Source organism: Eriocheir sinensis, chromosome 25 (assembly GCF_024679095.1).
Source record: "Eriocheir sinensis breed Jianghai 21 chromosome 25, ASM2467909v1, whole genome shotgun sequence".
Lineage (NCBI taxonomy): Eukaryota > Metazoa > Arthropoda > Malacostraca > Decapoda > Varunidae > Eriocheir > Eriocheir sinensis.
This window is the reverse complement of record NC_066533.1, coordinates 10104512-10119219: the sequence shown is the minus strand read 5'-3', so window position 1 is coordinate 10119219 and position 14708 is coordinate 10104512. Positions and strand designations below refer to the sequence as shown.

General features: G+C 46.3%; 1 protein-coding gene across 4 annotated transcripts in view; it reads left to right on the top strand.

The window, feature by feature from the left end:
• The window catches only part of LOC127003329 (uncharacterized), a 49028-nt gene that overhangs the window by 22753 nt on the left and 11567 nt on the right, over positions 1–14708 (top strand). For 3 of the 4 annotated variants that reach the window (XR_007757037.1, XM_050869836.1, XM_050869837.1), the window contains exons 2-10: positions 2910–3112; positions 8045–8191; positions 8558–8911; positions 9726–10070; positions 10654–11139; positions 11317–11565; positions 11731–11895; positions 12932–13030; positions 13888–14708. The exon at positions 13888–14708 is cut by the window's right edge and continues 108 nt beyond it. Coding sequence is in view for 3 of the 4 variants with exons in the window: in XM_050869836.1 (XP_050725793.1) it covers positions 2910–3112; positions 8045–8191; positions 8558–8911; positions 9726–10070; positions 10654–11139; positions 11317–11565; positions 11731–11895; positions 12932–13030; positions 13888–14708 (2869 nt within the window). In the remaining variant the exon portion in view is untranslated. Of the gene's footprint in view, positions 1–2684; positions 3113–8044; positions 8192–8557; positions 8912–9725; positions 10071–10653; positions 11140–11316; positions 11566–11730; positions 11896–12931; positions 13031–13887 lie in introns of those variants that run through there. The other variant, XM_050869838.1, reaches the window with a different exon arrangement.

Genomic DNA, 14708 nt, shown 5'->3' with positions numbered 1-14708 from the left:
TCTGTGGCCTTAGAAAATAGTAGGAAAATAATGGGAGCCCGATACGTTTAAGAATATGTGGACCGAAGGCAGCTGAAGATCATAAGAAAATAATATATAAAAAAATCCCGCAAAATTTGAGTGAAAAGACAGTGAATTGATAAGAACATAAGAACGCAGGAGTCTGCAAGAGGCCGGTAGGCCTGTACGAGGCAGCTCCTTTGACCCTAAGCTCCCGTGTATCTAACCCCACCTAATATCGCTGTCCATGAATTTATCTAGTCTATTTTTGAATGTGACAATTGTATTGGCACTCACCACATGACTGCTAAGCCTATTCCACTCATCCACCACCCTGTTAGTAAACCAATTTTTGCCTATGTTACTTCGTGTCCTACCCGGTTCTCTTACCAACAAAACCTTATGAACGTCTCCCTTATTAAAGCCCTTCATCCATTTATAAACCTCGATCATGTCTCCACGCACCCTTCGCCTTTCTAGAGAATGCAAGTTTAACTGTTTGAGTCTTCCCTCGTATGGCAAGTTTCTCAACCCCTGAATCATCTTAGTCATTCTCCTCTGCACCGAAATAGATAGATGATTGGAGGCTGTCTAGCGAGGCATTTAAAAGGCTGGACGTAAACAATCGCGGACTTTAAAAGCGAGTATTGCTCTGAAATTTTGTGATAGCGTTTTTTTTTTTTTTTTCCAGCAGAGGAGACAGTGCAAGGGCGTAAAAAAAAAACAATAGTGAAAAAAAAAAAGCCCGCTACTTACTGCTTACTTACTGCCGGAACATTCCTTGATTTTTGGGTGTGTATAACTCACTCACACATTTTGGTCAGATTTTCACTAACCCCCCCACCCACACCGTCCTTTAAAGGGGAAAACACCCATAAAGACCAAGTTAATCTTCTCTGTGGCCTTAGAAAATAGTAGGAAAATAATGGCAGCCCGATACGTTTAAGGACATGGATTGAAGGCAGCTAAAGATGGATGAGTTGGTATACACAGAGGGGAGTGTTTACGCATTGCTGGATGATTTGTATGAGGGATAGAGGATGCTGTGGATGCGTGGCCCGCCGACTTGGAGATGAACGTCTATAATGGCTGTGGAAAGTGAAAGTGCATATAGGTACGACGTAAACAGCACACCGTATTGGATAGTGTCAGAGTATCGTAAGGAGGAGACTGGATTTCATTTCACTTAGTAGCAAGACGTAACTAGACTCCCGTAAATTAATGTAAATTCGTATCACAAGAAATAAACAAAATACCAATAAAATAATGTAAATGTGTATGAAAAAATATATACAAAATGCACATAAAATAACGTAAATATCTATATATATTATACTGAATAGTGTCAAGAGTATTAATTGCGGAAACTGCCAAAATATCGTAATTTCAAACTAAAATAGGAAAAGAAATCACACACACACACACACACACACACGAGACTGGATTCCATTGCATATTATTACCAAGACGCAAATAGAGAACCAAGTTAATTTCTCTCTCTCTCTCTCTCTCTCTCTCTCTTAAAAGTGTCAGGATATATAATGGAAACTGCCAAAATATCGTAAAAAGACTGGAGTTCATTCCATATATTACTAAGATGTGAATTGTGTCGAGAGGATGAATAACGCAAAACTGCCAGAATATCGTAAACAAAGGACTAGAGACATATTAGTAAGGCGTAAATAGCATCAAGATAATCAATAACGAGACCTGTCAGAATATCGTAAAGAATAAAGTAGATTTCATTACACATAGTTTTCAGCGCTACGTAAAATGCATGATGAAAAGTAAGTGATGAAAGACAAAGTAATCGTATCTGACGTTTTAACCCGTCCGCTGCGATTGGCACGAATTTCGCCTTCATTGGTAGCCTGGTAAATGGTAGCCTGGTCTTTCTCTGCCTCTGTGGTGGATAGTGGAGTGTTTGTGTTTCCCATGTGGTATTGGTGTGCTGGATATCCCCTCCCAAGGTGCAGGACTTTACATTTGTCCTCATTGAATTGTAGGGGCCACTTATTGTTCCATTCCTGTAGCTTGGTGATGTCTTCTGGTAGGAAATCCGCAGTCAAGGGGTTAAGAATTATGCAAAAGACACAAGAAAATAAGTAACCTCAAGAAGCTCATGCAGTCTAGGTTAAGAAAACTGCTCCTTAAAAATAATTCCATCCTCTATCATCCTCGTTCTTGCTACAGTTTAAATGGTATACAAGAAGGGCGACGGTATATTCCTAGGAGACAACTGGAGATGCTGCTTAGATAGTACGAGACAACAAGGAATGATAAGTCTAAGGGAGTATTGAACAGATTATATTGTGAGATTATGTGTGTATAGGGGTACCAACTGAGCACTCTTTTTGTCCGCGTAGATCAAGAACCAGTGTATGGAGATGAAGAGAATAAGGACAGGTGTATGCTAGGTGCCTAAGGGGAAAGGTGTGCTGACTTCAGTGTGTGTGTGTGTGTGTGTGTGTGTGTGTGTGTGTGTGTGTGTGTGTGTGTTGCCGGGGTGTGGTGTGTGCTGCCGCCGGTTGGGGTTTCTCAGGGGCGTGCCTCGAACAGTAGGCACCCCTCGACCGGTTTGTTGGTTTGTCCTGAACAGGTTGTGTGTGTGTGTGTGTGTGTGTGTGTGTGTGTGTGTGTGTGTGTGTGTGTACGCGTGTGCTGTGGGTCGGCAACAAGCAGTGTCAGCTGCCTCCTGATATAGCAGAGCTGCCTGTGATAAGGCGGCTGCTATCTGTGGGCTTACTTAGTCCACAGAACCCCCGACGCAGCGCGGCCTCCGTCAGTCCCTAGCATGCCTCAGGGCCCGGAGTCGCCGTGGCCTCAGTGCACCGTGTGACAGGCACCCTCCCAGCGACCCACTGTGACCCGTGCCGCCCTTACCCTTGTGCCCCTTGTGCTCCCCGCAGGACGTGACATGGCGAGGCGGCGCGTCGCCAGCCTGCCCGTGGCGGTGGTGGCGATGGCGATGGTGTGTGTCCCCGCCGCCGCCACCACCACTCTTTCGCCGTCAGAAAACGTGGACGACCCCTTGATGGTGGGGACCTCGAGCCACCACTGCAACTGGACGCGAGCGATGGGCCCCGTCTGCGTCTACAACACCACCAGTCAGGTAAGGCTGCAGGGGGTCGGGTCAAGGGGGGAGGGGTAGGGAGGAAACAACCCAACCCTTTGAGAACTTTTAGAGTCCACAAGGTACAGGCACAAAGGTAAAGGTAAACTGCAGGTAAACGAGCGTGAGGGACATGTCAGTAGCGTTATCAATGTGGAGCGCCGTCGGCATATTCATGGAGTAGAATGGCCAGCTCCTCTCTCCGCCACCTTTGCTCTAGTTACGGTAAACCAGGTAGCCGATTAAGGGTCAGTGGGACTAAAAACAGAGAGGAACCCGGAAAAACGCCGCGGATATAAATACATAAACATAGACAAAATACAAAGAAAATGACAGTAACAAAACAAGGAACACAGAAGAAACTCGACAAGAACAAGAGGAGGGTATCAAGACATCTCTCCACCCGAAATCGACCTATCTTCTGGCTTCTCGTTCCCTTCTCTTTTGGTCGGAGCAGCGTATAGGGGGCTTTTTTGTAGCTATTTTTGTTTTTTTGCCCTTGAGGTGCCTCCCTTGCTGTTAAAAATAAAAAGTCACAGTGGAAACCGAACAGCAAAGGTTTATCTCACGCCTGCTGCTGAAATGGACCGGGTTGGGAGGCAGCTGGTGTCGGTGGGGAAAAAGATGGTGACTCGGGGTGTGGATGGGGCCTTCACTTCTGCATAAGGGGGAACGGGAGGCAGCTGGGTGGGTAGTGCAGGAGATGGGAGTCCCCGTATAAGCGTGAGGCCTCCGGTTTTGCATAAAGCTGAACGGGGGGAAGCTGGTATGGGTGGGGCAAAAGATGGGGTCCCCGGATGAGCATGGGGTCTCCAGGTCTGCATAAGCGGGAACGGAGGGCAGACGAGTGGGTGGGGCAGAGGGTGGTGACGTGGTGACCCGGCTTGAGCATAAGGCCTCCAGTGCTCGCCTCAGAACATCGGGGCATACGTGGCACTCTCATCTGTTTGTGCAACTCTGGCATCGATCAGAGGAGGCCCGTCAAGTCAAGTGTTCTTCAGAGTTTTTCACACTGATGCACTTTTATTTTTGAAGTCTGTCCCTCACGACCCACTTGCAAACCTTTCGGAAGCACTACGAGCTATGTGCCTCTCACCATTTAGTATTTATATGGTTAATAGTCCGTGAAGAGGCGGCGATCTAACCTGACCTTGGGGCCGGATGTTCTGAACTCTTCTGCAGCCTCTCTAGTAACGGCCTGGCTGCGTGCACTCAGTAGTTCAGGGCACAAGGGGGTTTGTTGTGTCACACCTCGGCCCATCCCAGACAAACACGAGTATGACAACACCCTTTTTATACAGAAAAGTAAGCAACTCAAAGGAAAAAAAGAAATTCAATAGGCGCTGCTCCGGTAATGATAATAGAATGAGGCCAAAAAAGGGAGGGTCATTTTCGGATGGAGAGGTGTCTTGATACTCTCCCTTGATATTCTCAGCAATGCTTTTTAAATCAATCGTGAATCTGACACTTTCGCCAACCCGTACACCTTTCCTTGAGGTCATTAAGTCATTATCTTATCTCCTCCGTCACACATGAGGGATTGCCTATACCACAACCCCCCCTCCCCCCCCTCACCACCACCGCCACCTCTACAATCACAAAATTTATCATCGACCACTTACAACCAACCCCAGGAAAAAAAAACTTCCCTATCGTTCTCTATATCTCCTTGTCCGATGTTAGTGTACTCCATCATGTCCCAGTAGAGGTTTTAATTCCGTCTTTATTCCTGTCTCCGTGTCTGATGTTGGTGTACTCCATCATGTCCCAGTAGAGGTTTTAATTTGTCTGATGTTAGTGTACTCCATCATGTTGTACTCCATCATGTGTGGGAGGTTTTAATTTAATTCCCTTTATTCTCCTCTGTCTGATGTGTGTTGTACTCCATCATGTCCCAGTAGAGGTTATAATTCCGTCTTTATTCCTGTCTCTCTGTCTGATGTTAGTGTACTCCATCATGTCCCAGTAGAGGTTATAATTCCGTCTTTATTCCTGTCTCCCTGTCTGATGTTAGTGTACTCCATCATGTCCCAGTAGAGGTTTTAATTCCGTCTTTATTCCTGTCTCCCTGTCTGATGTTAGTGTACTCCATCATGTCCCAGTAGAGGTTTTAATTCCGTCTTTATTCCTGTCTCCCTGTCTGATGTTAGTGTACTCCATCATGTTCCGGAGGAGATTTTAATTCCCTCTGTCTTCCTGACTTCCACAAATCCTGAGCTGGAACTCTTTTGCTACTGTTGTTCATTTGTATCGGAAACTTAATCCAGGTAAAAGTCCTTCTAAAGATAAGCAAAACCAATCAGTGTGTCTTTACATGTCACGGTAAGATGACATTTAACACGGCTGCGCTATCTCAATCACGCAGCAAGGCGGTGTGTCTCTCAGGCCCGAATTCACAGACGCTTTCGGCTCCCACAACAAATCGTCACCCTCATAAAATAATCGCCTAAGTCATTTTCCAGTAATTTTCAGGTTTTTGTCTACATCGTTTTTTCAACATGTGACCCCCATTTTTGTACAATTGCCTTCGTCATTCAGGGTTCGAGTGTTCTAGAATTGGCCTTTTAATTTCTGCCTAAATCTTAAGCCAAATGAGATAATGACAGTTCTTTTCTGATTTCCTGTAAAGTAGAAAATAATGACTTAGGCGGTTTGTTTACCAAGGTGACGAGATACTTCCTAAAGACCACAAAGGAGGGTAGTCGTGTTCTCATGAGTTTTTTCTTCATATTCATGGTGTAGAAGCCTTATCAAACTACCACTAAGCTCATGAAACTACCCATGGCAACACGAAAAAAACTCAACGAAAGTCTTACCAAATATGGATGTGTGAGCCTCGAAATGTTTGAGGAACGCCGCGGATATAAATACTCGTACATAAAACTAAACAGACAAAATACAATGAAAATAACAGTAACAAAACAAGACAACAAAACTACCATTATCTTTTTAGTTTCCTGGTGCTACTTCCACATGTATCTTCAGTTGTATAATCACACTCTGTACTGCCTGGGGGTTGGGATGGCATGCTCCTCCCTTCTCCTTTGTTGTTTACTTGTAACAATAAACTATCAATCAATCAATCAAAACAACAATCAAAAGCTTCCGCTCTCACATCAAATATTTTCAAAGGTATGCAGCAAAGATTAGTCGGGTTCTCAGGCGTGTTCTATTCACATTCTTGGTACAGAAGCCTTATCACACTACCACCAGGCCCATGAAACTGCATATGGCAAAACTAACACAACCTCTACGAAAGTCTTACCAAATGTGGGTGTGTGAGCCTCGGGATATTTGTGAATGAGCCTTAACCCCTTGACCGCGGATTTCCTACAAGAAGACATCACCAAGCTACAGGAATGGAACAAAAAGTGGCTGCTACAATTCAATGAGGAAAAATGTAAAGTCCTGCACCACGGGAGAGTTTATCCAGCATACCAATACCACATGAGAAACACTCCACTATCCACCACAGAGGCAGAGAAGGACCTGGGACTATATGTGACAAGGCTACCAGTGAAAGCCGAATCCGTGCCAATCGCAACGGACGGGTTCATATTACCATACACATCACAACAGCTGGCAATCTCTGAAGCTCCTGAGGCAAACGAAAAGGACTCTCTATAAATGTTACAGCCACATGATAAGACCTGACTCCAGTACTTCCGGAGCTCAAGCAGGACAAGGATAAAGGTGGAGAGGGGCTATTCGCTCGAGTGTGCTAATTGCGTTCCACTGTATGACGAGTTTATGGTCTTTAAAAGTGCGAGTCATATAGCACACACACACACACACACACACACACACACACACACACACACACACACACACACACACACACATACACACACTGAAATGTTCGATGCCGTGAAAAATATGGAGTGAACACAAAAGGGAAAATAAACACAAGGAAAGGAAGATGAAAAAATAGAAGAAAAGATGGAGAGGAGGAAGTAGAAGAGGAAGTAGGAGGTAGAGGAGGGAAAAAGAGTCAAAGACGGGAATTTGAAGTGGGATAAGTAGGAGAAGGAAGGATGGGGTAAGGAAAGAGAAAGTAAGATAAGTAAGAGAAAAATAGATTATAATCTCCATCTCTTTTTCTTCTTTATTTCTTATTTACTTTTCTTCTGTTTCGTCTTACTTCTTTTGAGTCCCGTTCCTTCATAATTTCTTTTTCTTCTTTATTTTTTTTTCCTTTTCTTCTCCTTCGTCTTCTACTACTTCTTTTGAGTTCCATTCCTTCATAATTTATTTTTCTTCTTTATTTCTGATTTCTTTTCTTCTGCTTCGTCTTACTTCTTTTGAGTTCCGTTCCTTCATTTCTTTTTCTTCTGTATTTCTTATTTCCTTTTCTTCTCCTTCGTCTTCTACTACTTCTTTTGAGTCCCGTTCCTTCATAATTTCTTTTTCTTCTCTATTTCTTATTTCCTTTTCTTCTGCTTCGTCTTACTTCTTTTGAGTCCCGTTCCTTCATAATTTATTTTTCTTCTTTATTTTTTTTATTTACTGTCGTCTGCTACTCCTCCTGAGTCACTTTCCCTTCTCAACTCTTTTTCGTCATCTCCATTTCTTTTTCTTGAGTACTTCCTTTTCTTCGTCGTTGTCTTCTACTTCGTCTTTTCAGTCTCCTTCCTTTTTATTCTTCTTTACTTCTCATCCTTCATCATTTATTTTTCGTCATCCTCATTTCTGTTTCTTGAGTACTTCTTTTCTTCTTCGTCTTTTACTTCTTCTTTGGGGTCCCCTTCCTTCATTTCTTTTTCATCTCCATTTTTTTTCTAGAGTACTTTTTCGTTGTAGTCGTCTTCTACTACTTCTCTTGAGTCCCCTTCCTTCACCATTTCTTTTTCGTCATTTCCATTTCTTTTTCCTAAGTACTTCTTCTTCGTCGTCTGCTATACTCCTGTTCCTTCTTCCCTCCCCGGCGTACAGGTGGTGGTGGTGCCGGAGGGGCTGGAGTTCTCTTCGGGTCAGCTGGAGTTGGAGATTCACGACCCGAGCGTGGTCCAGCTGTACCCCACCTGTGTGTCCTGGATCCAGGTGTACAACGCCGGCGAGATCAACACGCTTCCTGCAGAGGTGAGTTCACGTGGATGATGATGATGATGATGATGATGAGGAGGAGGAGGAAGAGGACAAATCACCACTGTCTAAACCACTTGACATTCTCCATAACCCTTCACTTCTTAACCCTAGCCTTCCCTTCTTTTCTACTTAACATTCTCCATAACCCTTCACTTCTTAACCCTAGCCTTCCCTTCTTTTCTACTTAACATTCTCCATAACCCTTCACTTCTTAACCCTAGCCTTCCCTTCTTTTCTACTTAACATTCTCCATAACCCTTCACTTTAACCCTTCACTTTTCAACCCTAACCTTCCCTTCTTTTCCCTCACACATCGTTCACTTCTTCACCTGCTGCCGCTGCGCCTTCGTCAACGAGCAGCGGAACATGGACTGTCGCACGTGGCTTCGGGTCTACAACTCCAAGGCGGGGCGGATCGAGTACGGTGTCAAGGACCTCACGCTTCTGAACTCCGAAGTCGAGACCATCAAACTCTTCGACCAGCGGGACTTCATGGCCATCAACTCGAGCATCCGGGAGATCGAGGAGCTGGACTGGGGCGGGTACAGGGCCACGGTGCTCAACACTTCCATCGGGCGGCTGTCTGGGGTGCAGGCGAGGGACAGCTGGTATGTTCTCGACGGTCGCTTCGGATCCGTGGCCACCGGCGGGATTGTCTTCAACGCGAGGGAGATGTCGGTGATCAACAGCACCATCAAACACATGTCCGCGAAGGTGAGTTGTGGGTAGTGCTCTTGTTGGTGTATATGTGGAACAATGTGAAGAAGTGGACAACAGGAGGACATGGACGGACAGTCAGAGATAAACGAGTAATAAGAAGAGTTAACAATGAGGATACACAAGACGCGGACAACATGGCACGCGACGAGAATACACCAACACTCTTACCAATCTTTTTATTTTTTTATTTTTTACGGTAAAGTAAGGAGCGCGAGGGCAAAAGTAAATAAAAACAAAACAGCCCATTATCACTGCTCCTATAAAAGAAAGTAGAGTGACCAAAAGAAAGAAAAGGTATCAGAACACCTCTCCTCCCGAAATTGACACCTCTTTCGGCCACCTCATTGGATTATGTTTAGGAGCAGCGAGTAGCGGTCTTTTTTCTTTATTACTGTTTCCTTTTTTTGTGCCCTTGAGCTGTCTCCTTTGTCGTAAAAAAAAAGGTCAGTTTAGCCTCCTCTGTTTGTTCTCACCTGTGTTTGTGTGTTGACAGGACGGAGGCAGCCTCGTCATGTCTCTCATTTCATCACAAATTATCGATTTTTTTTAAACATTGGCTTGTATTCTCAGACGCTTTCGGCTCACTACAAATACTTCAAAAGGCCACAAAGGAAATAAGTCCAGTTCTCATGAGTGTTGTCCACGTTCGAAGGTGCAGAAGCCTTGTCAAACTATCACTAAACGCATAAAACTACCCATGGAAATACGAACACAACCTCTAAGAAAGCCTTACCAAATGTGGGTATGTAAGCCTCGAAATGTCTAAGAATATGGACCTAAATATTCTCTCTCTCTCTCTCTCACACAGTCCCTCACCATCAAGAAAGGCACCGTGACCTTCGCTAACGTCTCCATCAACTACTTGGAGGCGCTGGCAATCATGGTGTCAAGCCCCATTGCGTACCTCTCCCTCAATAACATCACCATCGGAGCCGCCAACGCCCCTTGCTTCGTCCTCCTCGACCGCGATAGCGTGTCACTGACCAATGTCACCGTCCTCGGCATCCCCATCAACGAGAGCTCCCCATTCCTCCACTTCCTCGAGGACTCCGGGGCCGAGAGCAGCGAATACTTGGTAGCGGTGAGCGAGCAGCGGGAGGAGTGTGTGTCCAACGAGACCTCCCTCTCTTGTGACTTCATCAAGAACGCGGAGGTGAGTGAGTGAATGACCGACTGACTGAAGGCATGAGTGGATGAGAGAGTGACAATGAGTGGGTGAGTGAGTGATCGATTGATTGAATGAATGGATGAGTGAGTGTCAAAATGAATGGAGGAGTGAGTGACAGGATGAGTGGATGAGTGAGTGACTGAAAGAAAGAATGAATGGACGAGTGAGTGGCAGGATGAGTGGGTGAGTGAGTGACTGAAAGAAAGAATGAATGGACGAGTGAGTGGCAGGATGAGTGGGTGAGTGAGTGACTGAAAGAAAGAATGAATGGACGAGTGAGTGACAGGATGAGTGGGTGAGTGAGCGAGTGTCAGTGAGTGGGTGAGTGAGTGACAGTGAGTGGGTGAGTGAGTGTCAGTGAGTGGGTGAGTGAGTGTCAGTGAGTGGGTGAGTGAGTGACAGTGAGTGGGTGAGGGATTTCACTTTGTCTCTTGCATGATTTTCCTTTTCATTGGGAAGCCTTTTTATTTGTCTTTTCCTATCTCATTATCAGCTGTTACTACTACTACTACTACTACTACTACTACTCTACTACTACTACTGCTACTTCTATCCATCCTATCCTCAGAAAGTGGAGATCCGGGAGAAGAAGATTCGGAACGTCAAGCAGGTCGAGGTCCGCAACGCAAACTCCCTTTTGGTCACTTCGATGCCCTGCAAGACTGAGCTACGACTGAAGAACGTCAACGCCACGCTACCCCACTTCGCGGCAGTGCCAGGAGAGGGCGACAACACCACCACACGCATCGGCATCGTCACGGTTACCACCCCCGATAACACCACCACCTGTAACGTTACGGTCGTCGTCTCGAACTCGTCCCTCAATGTGGTGTGGGCGAGGCACATGAAAAGTCTCAACGTGAAGAACTCCTCGATCAAGAGGATTCATGGGGGTCGTCTGGATGGCTTTGTGCTGGCCGGGTCGACGGTGGAGGAGATGGACGGGGTGGAGGTTGTGGGTCGAGGCGCCCACTGGAGCAGGTCAAGCTTCCCCGGCAGCATATCCGTGACCCTCAAGGCGCCCCTCGAATCCTCCGCCATCAATCTCCTACATGTATGTGTTTATGACGAGCCTCCTGTAAACTTCATCTTCTCTTCCTCCGTAAAATTTTTATCAGTGGAACACTATCTCTGAGCTCCCTATAAAGTTCATCTTCTCTTCCTCCCTGAGACATAGGTTCGTGGGGACAATGACAGCAATCTCTTTTCTGTTCCTTCTTCCCCCAAACAGCTGGAAGAAAACTCCTTGATCATAGACCATCCCGGTGAGACGACGACGGTGACGGGGTGGCGGCTGGGCTGGATGCGGCGGCGCAGCATTGTGGTGAAGAATGGGAGTCACGTTGAGCTGAGCCACATGATGGCTGATCGCATCGTCCAGGAAGCCATCTACCTGGAGGAAGGCGCCTCAGCCTCCGCCAAGAACTTCCACACTTTGCTGGACTCCATCAACATCTTTTCGGTGGCCAGAAGTGACCAGGTGAGTTTGTGTTTGTGTGGAGGAGGGGGGGGGGGGTGCTTTCGTATGTTCAGTGGACGGAAGGAAGACATCATATACCCATACCCACAAGGCCTCCCCCTCCATCCCCCCTCCTCCTCCCCACACCCACATACTAATCCACCACTTTCATCCACACATACACAGCTGGATCTCAAGGGCTTCACCGGCAGCAAGATGTACCACGTCCGGGCTCTGTCACCCACCGCAGACCACCAGAGTAACTACACCGTCAGCGACACCCACATCTCCGCCTACTGCCGCAGCATCCCTTATTACCTACAGATCTGTGACTTCAGCACCGCCCCACAGGTAAATGATTATGGGTTGTATTACTAAACATTTCGTCGCCCAGGTTCACATTATTTGACAGGAGTTGTGGGCATTTCCAGGGGTAGTTTTATGACCCTGGTGGTAGTTTGACCCTTCCTCTGTACCGTGAACCTGAAGAAACATTCATTAGAAGCCGACTGACCCCCTCTTTGATCTTTAAAAATACATGATGTGAGAAGCGAAAGTGTCTTATAATACCAACCTATGACTCTCGGCCCCCTTAGTAACGACAGTGTAATAAATGAGCGAAAAACAGATACGGATATTAAGGGCGTGTTAGGCAGATGGATATGTCTATGATTTTGGGATTTTGGGATTTTGGGTCACCTTAATAACGAAAGTATAGCAAGTGAGGGGTAAACAGAGAGTCTGGACGCTGGTATATATGTAAAGTGCGTGTCAGGAAGATGGTTATGTTCATGTGATTGTGGGCCGCCTTATTCGGTTTTATTAAATGAGGGATAAAACAAAGGGGCTGGACGCTGGTAAAAGTGTAAAAGGCGTGTGTTAAAGGATTTTTTTCCATATGACTTCGTTTTTAGAGGTAGGATTTACTTTCTCGATTCAAGTGTCCTATAACTATGGTAATCAGCAACAGGTTCAGGCAAATAACTAGTAGGTAGAGGCAAAAGTAAAGACATATCATAAGACTTGCAATGACTCAGACTTTACTGGCCGACATGTCCTCTCAATATATTATGATTAACAGTGGATTCAGGGGGAAAAAATAGTAGGTACAGACAGAGTGGCCTAAGACTTCCCACAATTTTAATTTCTTCGAGGCGAGATTATCAAGACAAGAACAAAATGTATGACTCCCTTTTTGGTCTATTCCGTATGCTTTACCGAACCGTTTACAGGACATTTGATTTTTTTGTCTTTGTTAAATCTGTCTCGTGGGAAGAGTAAATAAGTAAATAAGTGAATGAAAATAGCCTTCACAAGACATCGTAACAGTGGCCCATGTGTAGGAAGTCAGACAAAAAGGATGCCGCCTAATTAAAAACTCGTGCAGGGGAGCGTGACGGTGGATTTAGCGGACGGACAGGTGAGCAACAGAGTGATCATCAAAGGAGCCTCATCGGTGAAACTCTTCCCTTCATGCGTCGAGAAGGTAAGTCACAGCTGTTCCTCTAGGCGTTACTCATCACCTCCTTGGCTTACCTTTGTACACCTGTAGCTTCCTCCTCTTGCTTCTCGTTCTATACGGGGCGTTCTTTTCCTTCCTCTTCTTTTTTTTTAATCTTGTAATTCACCTATTTTTTATTCTTTATATATGCCTTCTCTGTTGTGTGTGTGTGTGTGTGTGTGTGTGTGTGTGTGTGTGTGTGTGTGTGTGCGCGCGCGCGCATTATGAGATAAGACATGCATGAGTTTCCACTTTGAAGATAATTACTACATAAGAACATAAGAACGTAAGGAGTTGAATGTATCTATGGTATTGGCACCCACAACATGGCTGCCAAGCCTGTTCCATTCGTCCACCACTCTATTGGTGAACCAATTCTTGCCTATGTCTTTGTTGAATCTGAATTTGTCTAACTTAAAACCATTGTTTCGCGTCGTACCTTCCTCTTTTACTATCAAAATCTTATTGACATCCCCTTTATTAAAGCCCTTCATCCATTTATAGACTTCGATCAAGTCTCCACGCACCCTTCGCCTTTCTAGAGAGTGTAGATTTAAATGCTTCAGCCTGTCTTCATAAGGCAAGTTTCTCACCCCCTGAATCATCTTTGTCATCCTCCTCTGTACAGATTCTAACATCTTGCGGCAAGCAATCGCGCTCGCGGGTTGACACACACACACACACACACACACACACACACACACACACACAATGAATGCACGTGTATACGCAATCCACTTCCTGTGTGTGCGTAATGTCAAGGCCCTGTGTATGTGCATGAGTGTGCATGAGCTGGTGTGAGTGTGTGAAGAAGAGTATGACAGTGCGTTATTATGTTTCAGATAATCTTGATGAACGTGAAGGAGGCGAGCACGGTGGAGAGTGATCGTGATTGCGGCACGTGGCTTGAGGCGTTCGGGGTGCACCTGACCAATGTGACCTTTGGGGTACACGACGTGACCCTTAAGTCGTGCACGGTGGACCTCCTGGCGCCGGACCGGAGGCTTCGCGACGTGGACTTGGAAGGATCGAGTGTGAGCCGCGTGGTGGGTGTGCACTGGGCAGGCTACACGGGGGTCTTCAACAACTCTCGTCTCGGGGAGGTGAGGAGTCTCCGCGCGGACAGCCGGCTCATGATGTCCAACTCGACGGTGGAGAAAGTGGTGACAGGAGGGATGTTCCTCGCGGCGGAGGCCATCATCGCCAAGACAACCTTCAAAGAGATCCAAAGTTACGGCATCACTGTCAACCAATCCACGCGCATGCAAGACGTCATCATTGAGAAGCTGGACCGCCGAGGCATCAACGTTCTCGACGGATTGCTGCTGCTGGTGAACGTCAGGATATTGAAAGCAGAGCATGAGAGCATCACAGCAGAGGCCAACGGCGGGATATCCTTCCAGAACGTGACGGTAGAGGGGAAGAAGGTGCATTGGCGGGGGTATCTCACCACGAACAATTCTTCTCTCAAACAGTCCGTCATCTTCCTCAACAAACTCTTCAACGGGACCGAAGCCAACGTGACAGAGAAGCAGAAAACCTCTTCCACCACCACCACCACTACCACGCCCGCAAGACCCTCCCCGCAGGCGTCGTCGAGGGTGCAGTGGCGGACGACGAACTCAGGGGACGAGGCGATCAGCTCCGAGGCCCCTAACCCCCT